Source organism: Aquarana catesbeiana, linkage group LG13 (assembly GCF_042186555.1).
Source record: "Aquarana catesbeiana isolate 2022-GZ linkage group LG13, ASM4218655v1, whole genome shotgun sequence".
In the NCBI taxonomy this organism is placed as follows: domain Eukaryota; kingdom Metazoa; phylum Chordata; class Amphibia; order Anura; family Ranidae; genus Aquarana; species Aquarana catesbeiana.
In genome coordinates, this window is record NC_133336.1 from 238,473,132 (window position 1) to 238,490,178 (window position 17,047).

The 17,047-nt window shown below is 43.4% G+C and overlaps 1 protein-coding gene across 1 annotated transcript in view; it reads right to left on the minus strand.

Annotated features, from left to right (window-relative positions):
• Positions 1-17,047, minus strand: part of LOC141117042 (NACHT, LRR and PYD domains-containing protein 9-like) — a 50,313-nt gene that overhangs the window by 12,519 nt on the left and 20,747 nt on the right. Inside the window, exons 4-6 of the mRNA XM_073609625.1 lie at positions 15,245-15,422; positions 12,851-12,916; positions 8,453-10,119 (exon numbers count right to left, since the gene is read on the minus strand). Of these exons, the coding sequence (XP_073465726.1) occupies positions 8,453-10,119; positions 12,851-12,916; positions 15,245-15,422 (1,911 nt within the window). The remainder of the gene's footprint in view (positions 1-8,452; positions 10,120-12,850; positions 12,917-15,244; positions 15,423-17,047) is intronic.

The following is a 17,047-nucleotide window of genomic DNA, read 5'->3' on the forward strand; positions in this document are numbered from 1 at the left end:
TGCCGAAATATTGGCGTGAGCTGGTCAGCAAGTGGTTAAAAATATTTTATTATAATTTTTTAACTACATACATTATTTTGCAAAAAATATATATTTTTTTATATTTCAGTAGGTATAAAATATTATCTAATAATATATTGCATGCTGCTTTGGAGAGCTTTTGCTATCTCTACCCATGTAGACTAGAAAAATGCATGCTGTTTACAAAATGCATGTTAAGCGGATATCTACATACACAAGTCAATAAATCCCAGCAGTATTTAGCCCCAGCTTTCAATTAAAGCCAGTTAAAGGCTTGCACTGTCTGTTGTGCTATCTCATTAGCTAACCCATAGTGCTCTGGAAATCCTTTACAATATTGTACAACAAAGGTTGCCTATCCCATCCTACTCTTCTCGTATAAAGGAAGTAAAATGATAGTTTTAGTTTCCCCCTTTGTTCCAGCCTGATATAGAGAATTCCTGTTCAAAATAATAATATAGAAGGTTCACTAGTTTAGGAGGGAGGAGGGATACATAGTGAGCTTGCATAAAAAGCTTAACGTGAATGTAAAAGTAATAAATAATAAACATGGATGTTGGACTTCCAGAAAGTAGCAGCCGTATTGGAAGAATTCTGTAGTATAAAAAGTGGTGGAAGCCTCAGTGTTTATCTTCCCTCTTCCTATTAACCCAAACGTGTACTCCTTCTTCCCCTTCCCCCCAGAAACACACAATAATGTGTACAGCACCCCCAGAGGACTGACTGGCCTCTTCAGGCTGCTTTGGAGGGAGATGGAAATGGGAAGGGAGCCCAGAAACACAGAGCTCATCCTATCCTCCTCTTTGCCTGTCCCTGCAAAAGTGACATGGGGGAGCAGGAACAGTTCGGAAAGGTGTCTATTATGTTGAGGTGCAGTGACAGGGGTGCTGGAAGACTGGGGGGATCAGAGTCAGGGGTTAAGATAGGTGCAGTGTCTGGTATCTTGGAGTTCAGTGACAGAGGTGCTTGGAGCATGGGAGTTTCAGGGTCAGAGGTTCAGAAAGGTGTAGTGTCTGGTATGTTTGGGTGCAGTGACAGGTGTGCTGGGAGGCAGGGAGGTTAAGAGTCATGGATTCAGTGTTATGCCCCGTACACACGGTCGGATTTTCCGATGGACAATGTCCGATCGGAGCGTGTTGTCGGAAATTCCGACCGTGTGTGGGCGCCATCGGACATTTTCCATCGGATTTTCCGACACACAAAGTTGGAGAGCAGGAGATAAAATTTTCCGACAACAAAATCCGATCGCGTCAATTCCGACCGTGTGTGGCCTGTTCCGACGCACAAAGTGCCACGCATGCTCAGAAGAAATTCCGACACGGGACAGCTCGTTCTGGTAAACTTAGCGTTCGCAATGGATACAGCACTTTCGTCACGCTGCAATGTTAAAAATGGTTTAATACAGCGCACTCTCTTCTTCTTTATAATGTGACAAGAATTAAGTAGTTTTGCTGCTCATATTCACACACACTTCTCACAAAGTTTTATTTGTGTTTTTTTAGTGGGATTCCCTGAATATATTGTTATTAGTTGTCACATCTGACTTTTTTTTTTGTATTTTCAGCCTTTTTTTTTCTTTAATGTTTGGATTTTTTCCAAGGCTGATCTTTGTTCAATGTTATTTTTATTTTTACTCCAGAATATTTTTGTGTGTGTTTTGTGTGTCAAGTTACCCCAACACCATTGATATCTTTTATTATTTAATTTCAAGGAGATTGTTTGGTGTTGGTGTCCCTTGTTCATTTCACATTGTATATTTGAAATGTACCTGAATCCTCACAAACCAACTGTCATTTTTGAAGTAAAACACATAGGAGAGTATAATTCCAAACAAAAAATCCTTTATTAAGGGATCAGAACCAAACAAAGAGGAAGGCAACACTGGATCAACAAGAGAAATTAGCGAAGCCTGGGACCCCCACGGCAGACATCAATTCTTGAACATCAAAATTGGTGGCCTGAGGAGTCCATATGTAAGGGAGGGCAGTCTGGTCCAGAATTCACAGAGATCCGGATAGCAGCAGATGACATCTGTGTCCCCAGGCTGTGGTACCACAAGAGGCTGCATTTTTTGGCCGACCAGACTGGATCCAGGGTCCTCACTTTCTGGTATTCCTTTCACGCTTCCTTCCCGGCTGTGGCTGTGCAGTTGGAGATGTGGCAGGAGGAGGAGTAGGACCTTGAGGAGGACTGGGAGGACCTGGAGGAGAGGGAGGACGAGGAGGAGGACCTGCAGGAGGAGGAGGAGGACCATCACAAAGGTGTGTCTGAGGTGTAATTTGGCCCCTCATACCTTTCTCCAGAGCCTCCGATATGAGGGCCTCACACATTACTTGTTGGCCCTCCTCCATCCTCTGCATTTTATATGCAATGACGGCAGCAATGTCCTCCTCCACGGTCTGTCGTGCTCCCAGGACCTCTGTAGCCCTCCAAAAGAGTCCTCCGGTAGCCTCCTCTAGGGCACTCCTCCTACTGCCACTTTCTCTTTTCAGGGGGGGTGGAGGGACCTGCAGATCAGCCAGCTGGCTCGGCCCGGCCACCTCCTGGCTGAGACTTCCCTGTGTATGAAAAAGGGACATGGTTGTAATGTTTTGCATCATCAATCACAATCCTAAATTAGTACTCCAAACTAACATCTAGTTAACATCATTGATTGGACAAGCAGAAATATTTAGAGGAATGCTATACCTGGCTCAATCTGGGCTCCTCCACATGTTGCCTGGAAGGCCCAGGTTGGGCGTCAGAAGCCTCAGCCCGGGGGGGAAGGAAGCGTGGAAGGAAGACTGGTGAGGGATGGCCTGGGTTCAGTCTGGCCTGCCAGAAAATGCAGTCTGTCGTAGTACAACATCCTGGGGAAATAGATGTCATCTGCTGCTCCGGATCTCTGTGAATCCAGGACTTTCTTGCGCTCCCTTAGATATGTGCTCCTCAGGCAACCAATTAATATCTTTAAATAGGTGATGTCTGCCGTGGGGGTCACCTGCTTCACAATTACCAACAATTGCACCAGTGCTGCCTTCCTCTTTGCTTGGTTCTTTAAATGGGGGTGTTTACTCTCCCACAGACAGGGCAGCTCCCTTAACATATCTACGAATACTGACATGAAGTCATTATCTTTGAGTACCATATCCATGTTCACTGCAAGACACAACACAAGACAAAGCCTAATGTCAGACAAAACTCTCCTAATCTTTTACAATATAGGCCTCAATGTAGAAGCAGTATAGGCACAAGTTCGTCTCTTACCTTCGTTCTTACGATCGGCGCCTCCAATGCTCCTTCCTCCACTCACAGATCGTACGTAATACGCACGCGTGTTACGCTTTATACACACTGCGCATGCGTGTAACTCCGCCCGCCCCTGACGTTCTTTCTAGTCTATTCCCCGCCCCTTTTCGTTCGGCGCAGTGGGTGAAGAGCATGATGGCGGAGTCACAGCAGGTGCGTGATAATTGCAGGAACGAGGAGGAGGAGGAGGAAAGGCCGGATCCAGGCACGTCCCGATCCAGAAGGAGACGTTTTAAGGCCACAAATATGTCCTTTGGGGAGATGTTGGAGATGGTCGACATCATGAAGAAGTCCGACTATGACGGAAAATATGGGCCTTACCCCAACCCGAACATCCATAAGGCCAAGATCATGGCGAAAGTGGTCAGGAGTCTTGAGAGGAATTTCGGGGTCCGAAGATCAAAAGATCAGCTCAGGAAGCGGTGGTCGGACCTGAAATTGAGAGAGCCAGAGCAGTACCAAAAGATCTGGAGAGTGCTGCAAAAAAGTAAGTAGTTGTGCTGTGTTCCTATTCTTTCTGTCTTTATTCCGTTCGTTCTGCTCCATATGCTTTTAGTAATTGTAACGTTTAAAAGGGCAACTTTAATGTTCATGGGCCCATTATTCGTTCGTATCAAACAATTTTCTTTGGGCCTACTTGGATGCCAAATATTTGTTTGTGTAGATGGGTTTGTTACTAGAATGAAATGCAAACTAGATTGTGTGTAAGGAGAGGACACTGAGCAGCTGTTTTCACATGTGGACACTGGAGCACTAGTGTGGGACCCCAGAACACCCTTTTTATTAGGGGGCCACACAGGTGCTCCAGTGTATACTATAGGGGGGTCTCCATCTGTGAAGCTTGTACTAAACAGGTAAAGTATTGCAGCTTGACAAAGGCCAATAAAAAATATACATCTTGGAACTCTGCTAAAATAGACAATTGTACCCCACTTCCAAGCAATGTTTCCTATTTCTAGTTCTGCCATCAAATATCTGTGTGCTAATTATACCATTTTTGTTTTACATAGGGGAGAAAAGACTCTGAGGACACCCCTCATCCCAGGAGACCAGAGACCCCCCACCTCTGGAAAAAGGTGAAATACCGCAAACCCAAGAAGAGGAGCAGGAGGAAGAAGAAGATGTGGTGTAGATTGGCACCACAACAGGTGAGTGTCTGCGATCACAGGCTCAGGTAAAAGAGATGGATGGTGGCAGATTTTTGATACCTATTTTTGTTTTCTTTATCTCTTTTTAGGTGATCATGATGTGAGGGAGAGAGAACGCTTTACTTCTGAAAGTGCCCAGATCCTGATCGGGGAGATCATGGGGTGTAATCTCGAATTGCACAACATACAGGAACAAATCAGTGATGTTATTAAAAAAAATAATAACATCATTGATGTTTTGGGGCGAATTTAAAAGGCCACAAAATCACCTTTTTGGATTGTGGTCCAATCTTTAAAATATTTTTGCAATGTTTTGAAAAGCCAAATTTGGAGGATGCACACAGTGTGCCAACATGTGCTATCTGCCATCACGGGAGATCAATGGACACGTTTTGGGGGTGCAACACCTTCCTCAATTATAAAGTAGCGGTGAGGAAGGGCTTGCTCCCCCAAAACACGTCCCTTGATCCCCCCTGATGGCAGCTAGCACATGTTGACATTCTGAACTTGGTGTGCATCTTCCAAATTTGGCTTTTCCAGGGGTGATTTCCCCCCATCTGAACGCTATATCAAACACAGTTCCTAAATACTCATGTCTGATATAGCCTTCAGGTTTTACCATATGTGAACTTTGTAAGTTCAATTTTTTTGGCTTTCTTGTTGGTTTTACACAGGCCTGTTTTATCAGAAAAGGACATTTCAATTTTTGATAATGCTACAGCAAAAATTGTTATACAACAAACATGTTGGTTCGTTTTAAAAACCTTTGGTAAATGCACATGTGATTGTGCAGCTATAAAAAAGTTGGTTACTCAAGAATGTGTGGATTATTGTCTCAACGCTACAACACTTTTGGGGTGATGTAATTGCTGTTTTATGCAAACATGGGGGTTATTTCCTAAGGGCAAATACACTTTGCACTACAAGTGCAGTTTCAGTGCAGTTGCAAGTGCACTTGTAGTGAAATGTGTTTTTGCATTTAGGAAGTACCAGCCAACAGTGTTTTTTATAAGGTTACCCAATCACGACATTTTCTGCACTCAACACATTTCTGTCAGGGTCAGCTAAAACAAACACAAGCAGTAAATGTCCACAAAGAATTTCTTTTGGTTGTTTTTTATTTGAAAAAGGTTTCACAGATTGTCTGGCATATTGATAGCCCCCCTACCCGCAAAGAACTCCAGGTATCGTAACCGGACATCACGGGCATTCAGGGAGGGCAAGCCAGGACGGCCACTTTCAAGCGCCGTCAGTGTTGATGGATTTGGGATTCCGGCCTCAGGCCCAACTGAGCCAGCATAGTTGGCTGAATGTTTTCTTAAAAAATTATGGAGAACACAGCAGGCAAGTATTATATGGTTCAGTTTATACTCCGCCATATGGATGGGTGTCAGAAATAATCGGAACCGGCTGGCCAGGATTCCAAATGTGTTCTCCACCACTCTTCGGGCTCTGGCCAGGCGGTAATTAAAAACCCTCTGTTCCGGGGTGAGGGTCCTCATCGGGAATGGCCGCATCAGGTGGTCCCCCAGCGCAAACGCTTCATCAGCAACGAACACAAATGGGAGACCTTCAACATTGTCCTCTGGAGGTGGCAAGTCCAAGCTGCCATTCTGGAGACGCCTGTAGAACTCCGTCTGGGCGATGACTCCACCATCGGACATCCGGCCATTCTTCCCCACGTCCACATACAGGAACTCGTAATTAGCCGAAACTACCGCCAACATCACTATACTATTAAACCCCTTGTAATTATAATAGTACGACCCCGAGTTGGGTGGTGGGACGATGTGGACGTGTTTCCCATCAATTGCCCCTGTGCAGTTAGGAAAGTCCCACCGCTGGGCAAAGTGGGAGGCCACAGTCTGCCATTCCTGAGGCGTTGAAGGAAACTGTTGAGGAAAAAACAATAAACATTACTATTTTTTCACAGAAACATGGCAAGCAGATTAGACACAAACATTATGGGGCAACCTCCAGATAGCATTTATTAAGGGGAATTTAACAACAACAAAGTATAAGGTACACCTATCATATTCCCCCTCCCCCCCTCTCATGGGCCATTTCTAACATTATAGGGGGGGGGGACTCTTGGACAGGTAACCCTCTTCACTTCATTGAGAGATGAATGCCTAAATAATGGGTATTACTTGGAACAGCCCCTCCTTAGTTACACTATTGGCAGACCACTGGACAGGTAAGAAGTGTCTGAATACAAAGATATAAATACACACTGTACACATTTGAGGACATTTGAACATTCTGATATTACCTATCAAGATAATAATAGGATACAAAAACTTTAAACTGTACCATTGGAAAGTATACAGGCAGGCCCTTGCACTACATGCTTTGGGGAATTCATCCATAAATCTGACCAGTAAAGAGATGGGTATAGTGTGTATGGGTTTGGCAAAGTCAGCAGATAGATGATTGAGGATAGAGAATTGGGATCAGCTGACTTAGCAGTTGGGGGGAGGGAGGGTTACCAAAAATTTGGGGACACCACAAAAAAAAGCCTCTGGCACTCTGCCTGAATTTAAATCAAAAATAACATTTCCAAACATTTTAGGGGGTGTTTGGGGTAAAGCACTACTATAGAGCTGATAAAATACATTGTTAACATGAGGTGAATATAGGGCAGGAGACACCATGCTGGGGAGGTTATTGAAGGGCAAATATGTATGAAGGACATAAAATAATAATTACATAAAAATCCAGCATGCATGAGAACAAAGGGGACATTCACAGCATATTACAATCATGGTAATTAGGGAATGAGGAAAGAAATACAAGATATTAGCAAACATTCAATACAATAAAATGTGATATTAAAGGATAAAAATCTTACCTTCATATACTCCTTCTGCAGGACCTGTATGATGGCAGAACAGGTCTCTGGGATGATGATCCCCAGAGCCTGGGGGGGAGATGCCTGTCGAGAACTTCAAGTCCTGCAGACTTCTCCCTGTGGCCAAATACCGCAAGGTAGCGACCAACCTCTGCTCCGGAGTGATGGCTTGCCTCATGCAGGTATCCTGCCTGCTGATATAGGGGGTCAACGAAGCCAACAAACGGTGAAACACGGGGTCCGTCATCCTGAGAAAGTTCCTGAAATCATCAAGATTATTCTCACGGATCTCACGGAGCAAAGGCATATGACAGAACTGGTCACGCTGAAGCAACCAATTCTTAGTGCATGAACTCCTCCCCACCCTGTTCATGGACTGGACTTGTGTCAAGGTCAGGACCCCAACACCAAGCCCCCGCACAGCACGAACTCTACGAGGAGTACGCATACGAAACATGGCTAGAAAACGGTCGGCTGCTCAGAACGAAGTAACAGAACGCACTGAAGAACAGCAAGGCCTGTGAAGAGTGACCTGAAAAACAGCAACGAGCAGGCAAGATCACACAGAAAACTCTGATACGAACTGACTGCACGCACTGAAGAGCAGATACAAACCCACAAGCACAAACTGAACGGCAGAAAACGATCTGAAAGCCACGAGTCTGAAAAAGCGCGAATCGTCTCTCACCAAACTTTTACTAACACGAGATTAGCAAAAGGAGCCCAAAGGGTGCCGCGCTTGGTTCTGAACCGGCCTTTTCTAGTCTCGTCGTACGTTTTGTACGTGACCGCGTGGTTGTCGATCGGAAATTCCGACAACTTTTTTCGGCCGTGTGTAGGCAAAACAAGTTTGAGCCAACATCCGTCGGAAAAAATCCTAGGATTTTGTTGTCGGAATGTCCAAACAAAGTCCGACGGTGGCAGGAGATGTCAGGAGGCAGTGTGCCAGGGGCACTGGGTTCTTCATAGGCCCAAATTCAAAAGCTGCCTATATGTAAGTCTCCTTCTCTGACTAAGGGCCACCTGATATGGTGCTGGTTCCTGGACTGCGTTGCCTGCTGATCTAAGGAAGTTAATAACATTGCCTTCCTTAACATCAAGAGCTTTTGTCTTTTACAAGACATAAGAAGACATGCATTTATATCGTACCACGTATTTTATGTAGAGCAGGTGCAAATCTCTCAACATCTTCCCTCTGAAGTTTACATTCTCTTAAGCAAAGAACTTCAATCTCTTCAAAGCACTGAATTGTAAAAGACACCACAGAGCAGTCCAGAGGGGTTAGGTTGAGTTGACTAAAGTAAAAACGTTTGAGTGATCCGAGGCATTCTGAACAAAATGCCTTATTCTGCAGCTCAAAGAATTTAAAGCATATACTCAAGAGACATTTTTTTTCCAAGGTTTCTAAATCTGTAACCTCTTGTTGAAGACAAGTGAGGACATCCTTGGCAGCATCAGAAGACAAGTCACCCAGATAAGGCTTTAAAATGGTTCTGGTGGAGATATCAGAGAGGCCACAGAGAAACGTAAGAAATAATTCACCATAGTTATCTTTGAAAGATTTGGCTCTTTTAAGTGAGCTATGTAACTTGTCAGGAGAATAATCAATATAATGGACCACGGCAGCCAAAAATTCCTGGGTGATGGGGTGTAGGAAGGAGAAGGATGCCTCGGGGGAGCATGTGTATTCTTTCATTAATTCTGGTAAAAGGTTTGAGGTCATGTCCACATTAAACTGTGATAAGGTCTGTTTTTTGAATTTGGTAATGTGGTTCATAACCCCATGTTCTGCCATCCAACCAAAAGATGTCAACAAACTCCGAGCACTGAATTTATCTGGACTATGGTTGGACAGAATATCAGCAATGAAAGCTGCATAGAGCTGCGTCAGAGTTTGTGGCAGTGATTGCATCAATTGGTCATCATTAGTTGGTTGGCCTTTGAACAACTTTGATAGGACTGTGCAGATGATCCAGCAGTATGATGGGTTGTAACAGAAAGTGTACAGCACACCATTCTCCCTCAGAAAACCCAAAACCTTGTCTGATATTTCTTTGTTCATGAAGAATCTTTCAATATAAAGCTGACTTTCTTTTGGTAAGAATCCAATGACCTCCAGTACTCTCTTGAAAATGTTAATATTCTTTCCCGCTAATCTGTCTGGTTGGCTGGTCATAAGCAAACGGCAGCCCTTGAGTAGAGACTGTTTTACCAAACCAACCACAACTGCTCCAACATTCTCTGTTTGTTTTATATCATGGGACAGCCGATCCGATCTAAAATCAATTTCATGAACACTTTCATCCAGGCCATCAAAGATAAAGAGTAGCCTTTCTGGATTCTCTAAAATGTTCCCAAGTTGATTCTCTAAATATGGATATTCCTGAAGGATCATTAACTCCAAGCTGATCTTTTCTAGCTTGTTGAGATCCCGGAACCTTAAAAAGAAGATGAAAGAAAACTGCTGATAGAATTTTCCATTTGCCCAATCACAAACCAGCTTCTCCAGTAGGGTTGTCTTCCCTATTCCTGGCACACCAGTCACCATCACTGCATACGGTTCACATTTTAGCCTTTGGCACCAGCGGAACAGACTTTTAGGAGAAACACTTCCTGCAGCAGTTTGTACGTAATCTTTATGTTTTTCTGCAGTCTCTAGAAGCTTGTACTTAGCTGATCTATGAAAGGGACGGACATGGGATGCAATCAAATCCATGTAACGATCAGAAACATAAAATTTTTGTTCTGTAGATTCTGAGGGCTTTGGTATAGCGGTTTCTAGCAGATGTTGTTTGTGATGTTCCTGTATTTCTGCCAAAGCAAAGAAAGCAAAAAAATAATATCAATAAAATTATTATAAAAAGCAAAAAAATTTAGTTGCCCAAAAATCAATCCATATGCCAAAATGTTTTTTACCCCTGAAATACCAACCTGTTTTTTTTTTTTATTTAGGTGGTCATGGGTTCTAAGCTTACCCCAAACTGCATGAGATGAGCTGGACGTGCACAATTGAAGCATCTAAAAGATGTCTTTAGGTCTAGCTGCCATTATAAAGAGGAAAACTCAGGCCATTGGAGCTTTCATGTTTAGATAACTAGTCCATCTAAAAGTGGATACTTAGTTACAGGTGGAACATAAGGGTCTTCATAGGATGTCTTAGATACTCTCACAGCAAAATCTTCCTGCCATACTTTCCACACTTCAACTGGGAGTTTTGAATGGATTATCTAACCTTTCTGATGATGTTCTATCCTGAGAAAAGTTTTGCCACAATCCATCTGTCAAGTCACGTTTACAGCCCCCTAAAGTGCCCTATTCAGGACAAAACAAGTTTACTTAAAAACATTCATACTCTAACAAATACCTTCTATTTGTTCTTTGCAACTCTGTTTGGCTAATTAGATTGAACACCAATATCCAATATGCCTAAGTATGGGGTTATTTGACTGTCCTTTACCGTCCATGATGCAGCAATGGGTGTTTGAGCTGCCAAGTCTCAGGCCCAGAAATTTTCTGTGGGGACAGGGGGAATGTCCTTAACTTTGTGAAAGCTAACCAGAGTGTTTTGTTTTTTACGTCTATCTAGGTCACTTTGCAATAAAGCGAGGAGGCATAGAAACCTCTGTAGTGTGTTATTGTGCTTTTACTAAACAAAAAATGCTGTACATACAAACTATTACAATTCTAGAAATACAATACAAGACTGAAAGATATACATACAGCAAATGCTTTCTACTTCCTAGAGAATAAACATGAACTATGATCTATATACAATAGGAATACGCTAATAAGTTACTTAGGTCAGGTTATAGCGGCTTCATGATCTCGGTAGGCAACCAGGACCCCAGGCTTACTCTAGAAGCATACGCAGGAAATTGGGCGAAAGCATTATAAGGGGAAATTTCTTCTGGCACAGAGCTTCCTTGGTGTTACGTCATTATAGAGTCCTTCTTTTAGCTTAGGCTGCTGACCTTTTATTTAGAAACTTTGGGTACACAATCCAACATGGACATGGCTCCTTTCTCACTATTTTACACTAATGTCCTAAAGGTGAAATATTTACCAATTCAACCTCTAGATGGAACTATTGTATTACACATGCCATAGGTCATATATGTCAAAAGGTCAAGCTATGTTGACCATTGGTTACCTGAATGTATCGTCTAAACAGAATTCCTGTAAATATAAAGGACCCATCTAACTGTCAACTGATATTTGCCCAACATACAATAGTATCCATGTTCCCATTGTATCCAACAGCATTTATTTGAGAAGTGTCCACTCAAATAATCAAATGCAACACACAGAGGGACTTGAAACCTAATGAAGCTGTGGTGGTGGCATTTAGGTCAACCTGTTGCTTTGCCCTACATTGGCAAAAAATTATTTTATTTAATGTGTTTTGTTTTGACCAGTGTTTAGAAGCTGCTTAAAAGAACATGAAGAGATGCTTTTGAAAGGTCTTCTATCTTATGTTCATGATCACTCTCAGTGCCGTAGGGGTGCCATTGCCTTACCTCCTTTACCCCCTGTAATATAATGTTATGCTGCAAATGACCTACAATGACAGAAGTAGACACTGCTCCATTGGCTATTAGGCGCTGGCTTCAGGCAGTTTGCTACCCGCTCCACAGTCACAACCTTCCAACAAAGAAAAAGAAGCCACTCTCCACCATAAAAGCCTACTATGATCCAACTGTTCCGCTCTGTAAGTCAGGAACTGGGTTTGAACCTATGATCTTTGCGGTGCCTGACAATGTTTCTTCTTGCTGAACCACCTGAGATGGTGGTCAGCTCTCTGTCTGATCTCTTAAGACAACCTTGTATCTTGTGTGTCCTGAACCTTGAACCCTTTGCTCCTCCCATGGACTTCCTATTAAAGTCATGCCTTTGCATTTTCGGTTTGCCAAAATATTGTGCTCTCTCCAGCCAAAATCTCGCTCTAGTCTCTCCCGCTGTCATCCATATCTTCACTACCACTCATTACCGACCTTTGGCTTTTTCCTCAACTAATGTTCTGCTTGATCTCTACCTGCTATATCTGCTATTGGACCCTGGCTTGCTCACACACAGCAAAACCCAAAATACCTCCACCATCAGGAGCTCTGGTGAATACTGTTTAGTGCTCAGGTGAGCCTGCGTCATCTGCTTGGGGTGACCTGCTTCTATAGTTATCTAGCTGGTCAGTGGGAGCCTCTCTACTGCTATATCTACTGGTCTCCGAGCCTGACCCCTGACACTGTACCTTGTTTCACTCTATGATTAAGCTCTTGAGAGTGACATGCGTTAGAAGGCAGGGGAGCAGGTGGAATAGCACCTGTACTGGAAAGTACTAATACATTTTCATACTTTTATGATGGCGTGTGTCTTCTTTTTCTTTTATGAATGACAGAAGTAGGTGTCTATGTACTACATTACACAGGATGTCTACATTACCTATTGGCTATCACTGTTAGGGCGCTGTCTTGATCACTTTTCAAACTATAAGTAGCTGTATGGCGTGCATTAGCTTCCCAATCATCGAACAACCTCTAATATTTACCTTTCAGCTTTGGAGTCAGAGGGTGTCCATTCCGATCCAGTAATATCTGTTGCATCACACTGTCCCCTAAGCAAATAGAAATCACAGAATGAGACAATAAGTAATCAGTATTTTAATAACGGAGTCTCGTGGTTTTGTCATAGAAGAGGGACTTACATAAAAAAGCAACAGAGGGAGAAGAACGCAGGAAAGTCCTTCTAGTGTAGCATTAAAAGTACAAGTGTAAGGATAAGCAGGATAGCACAAAAGCTAATAACATGAACTATTCATCCCAGTGCTATACACTCACCAGCCACTTAGGTACACCTGTTCAATTGCTTGGTAACACACATTGCTAATCAGCCAATTACATGACAGAAAATCAATGCATTTAGGCATCTAGACATGGTGAAGACAACTTGCTGAAGTTTAAACTGAACATCAGAATGGAGAAGAAAGGGGATTTAAGTGACTTTGAATGTGGCATGATTGTTGGTGCCAGATGGGCTGGTCTGAGTATTTAAAAAATTGCTGATCTACTGGGATTTTCACTCACAACTATGTCTCGGGTTTACAGAGAATGGTCCCAAAAAGAGAAAATATCTAGTGAGCGGCAGTTGTGTGGAGGAAAATGCCTTGTTGATGTCAGAGGTCAGAGGAGAATGGGCAGACTGGTTCCAGATAGAAAGGCAACAGTAACTCAAATAACCACTCGTTAAACCCAAGGTGTGCAGAATACCATCTCTGAATGTACAACACATCGAACCTTGAAGCAGATACAGAAGACCACACCGGGTGCCACTCCTGTCAGCTAAGAACAGGAAACTGAGGCTACAATTCACACAGGCTCACCAAAATTGGACAATAGAAGATTGGAAAAAACGTTGCATGGTCTGATAAGTCTCGATTTCAGCTGCGACATTCAGATGGTAGGGTCAGAATTTGGCATAAACAACATGAAAGCATGGATCCATCCTGCCTTGTATCAACAGTTCAGGCTGGTGGTGGTGTAATGGTGTGGGGGATATTTTCTTGGCACTTTAGGCCCGTTCGTACCAATTGGGCATCGTTTAAACACCACGGCCTACCTGAGTATTGTTGCTGACCATGTCCATCCCTTTATGACAACAGTGTCCCCATCGTCTGATGGCTCCTTCCAGCAGGATAATGCACCATGTCTCGAAGCTCAAATCATCTCACCACTGGACAATGAGGTCCCTGTACTCCTATGGCCTCCACACTCACCAGATCTTAATCCAATAGAGTACCTTTGGAATGTGGTGAAATAGGAGATTGGCATCATGGATGTGCAGCCGACAAATCTGCACAACTGCGAGATGTTATCATGTCACTATGGACCAAAATCTCTTGAGGAATGTTTCCAAAACCTTGTTGAATCTATGCCACGAAGAATTAAGGCAGTTCTGAAGGCAAAAGGGGGTCCAACCTGGTACTAGCAAGGTGTACCTACTAAAGTGTCCAGTGAGTGAATATGTACCACCATATACCTACTAGCAGAAACACTCAAAGACTACTTTAAAAAAGAAAGAAGAAGGGCACAAACTGGAGTGGTCAACTTTAATGGATATTTGGGTATCAACTTTGGTGCATGCCTTAATTTGATATGTTCATCCATGTTTCACATTTTATGCAAAGCTTTATTTTTGCAGTTAAGTTATCTCTGGACAACAGGTGCCTATAGCTCACAAATGTATCTTCTATAACAGGGATCTCCAAACTTATTATACAAAGGGCCAGTTTACTTTCCTTAAAACTTTAGGGGGGCCGGACCGTGGCCATCGGGAGTAGAAAAAGTTCCAGCATCAGTTGGTGTAAACAATGCCCCATCTTTGGTGTCAGTGACAAGAATTGTGCCCCATCACTGGTGTCATTGGGCCTCATTGTTGATGCCATTGGGAGGAATTGTGCCCCATCGTTTGTGTTATTGGATGGAATTGTGCCCCATCTTTGGTGTCATTGGGTGGAATTGTGCCCCATCTTTGGTGTCATTGGGAGGAATTGTGCTCCATGTTGGTGTCATTGGAAGGAATGGTCCCCCATCATTGGTGTTATTGGGCCCCATTGTTGGTGTCATTGGGAAAAACTGTGCCCCTTTATTGGTGTCAGTGAATGAAATAGTGCCCCAAGGGCCAGATAAAATCAACCAAAGGGCCGCATCCGGCCCCCAGGCCGCAGTTTGGAGACCACTGTTCTATAATGTAACTAACACTTTTTTTTTTTATATTACGTTTCACTACAAGAACGGAGCCCTTCCAGTGGGCTCTAAATAACATCCATGTCAACCTTGCCTCTTTTATATTGCAAAAACATATATTTGCTTTTATCTAAAGCCTTTTTTTAATATAGGTAAAAGATTATACAAATTCAGCACACAGAATTTCACATACTAGTTACCGAATTTATCCAATTCGTCTTGCAGTGCATACAAATGAGCAGGTGCATTAAAAAACTGTAGATCGTAGATGCCTTCTAGGAACCCCAAGATGGCCTCTTTTCCAGCATCCAGAATATCTTGTACCAGCTTCTCAGAGAACATAAAGGGTCCCAGGTCACTCCTCATTTGGAGATATAACTAGAATACAATGTTACTGATTTCAGGGAAAATAAACGGAAGAAAAATATTTGTGAATATAATTGGTTTCATTATCCCAAAGTGACTCCACCCAGCCGATTATGTTCAAATGGCTTCTCTGGAGATTCATGTAGAGCAGGAGGGTCAAAATCAATTTTGTCGTTGGCATCAGCATTATGGCTGCCTTCAAAGGGCCGGTTATATTTGTAAGACAAGATGTCTTAGAGCACCCCACCCGTTCCCTACATCAGATGTCAAGAGCATCCCCCACCATTAGAAGTCAAGAACCCCCCAACCTCCCTTACATTACAGTGCACCCTCTTACCTTGTGCTGCTGCCAGAAAGAAACTGGGGGACAGAGCTGGGAAGCAGAAAGTGCGGGGTCTGGAGGAGGACCAGAGGAGGATTGAAGTCAGCTCTCAGAGTCTGATGAGTGCTGAAGGCGGGGGGAAGCAAAGATGAGGGGGTGCTGGATCTCTAAGAGGAGTTCTGCCCTCCTCCCTGTTGCCTCCTGCTGGGATGGGGGGGGGGCGCAGAGACAAGCCTCTCTGCAGCTACACAGAGAAGCACAGAATCTGGCAGAGCAGTTCTGTCCTCCTCTCTGCTGCCTCCTGCTGGGATGGGGGGCGCAGAGACAAGCCTCTCTGCAGTGGCACAGAGAAGCACAGGATCTGGCAGAGAAGTTCTGTCCTCCTCTCTGTAGCCTACTGCTGGGATGGGGGAGGGTGCAGAGACGAGCCAATTCCATAGCTGCATGTAGAAGCAAAGGATCTGGCGGAGGAGGTCTGTGCTCCTCTCTGCTGCTGACTGCTGAGACAAGGTGGGGTGGAGATGAGGGGGGTGCCGCAACTGCAGGAGAGGTGTGAGGGCCACATGGAATGGCCTGGAGGGCTGGATTTAGCCTGGGGGCCCTGTGTTTGACACATGTGATGTAGAGACAGACATACACAGTATATAACATTTTCTTAACCACTTGAGCCCCGGACCATTATGCTGCCTAAGGACCAGAGGTCTTTTTCCAATTTGGCACTGCGTCGCTTTAACTGCTAATTGCGCGGTTATGCAATGCTGTACCCAAACGAAATTTGCGTCCTTTTCTTCCCACAAATAGAGCTTTCTTTTGATGGTATTTGATCACTTCTGCAGTTTTTATTTTTTGCGCTATAAACGGAAAAAGACCGAAAATTTTGAAAAAAAATGATATTTTCTACTTTTTGTTATAAAAAAAATCCAATAAACTCAATTTTAGTCATACATTTAGGCCAAAATGTATTCGGCCACATGTCTTTGGTAAAAAAAATGTCAATAAGCGTATATTTATTGGTTTGCGCAAAAGTTATAGCGTCTACAAACTAGGGTACATTTTCTGGAATTTACACAGCTTTTAGTTTATGACTGCCTATGTCATTTCTTGAGGTGCTAAAATGGCAGGGCAGTACAAAACCCCCCCAAATGACCCCATTTTGGAAAGTAGACACCCCAAGGAAATTGCTGATAGGCATGTTGAACCCATTGAATATTTATTTTTTTTGTCCCAAGTGATTGAATAATGACAAAAAAAAAAAAAAATATTTACAAAAAGTTGTCACTAAATGATATATTGCTCACACAGGCCATGGGCCTAT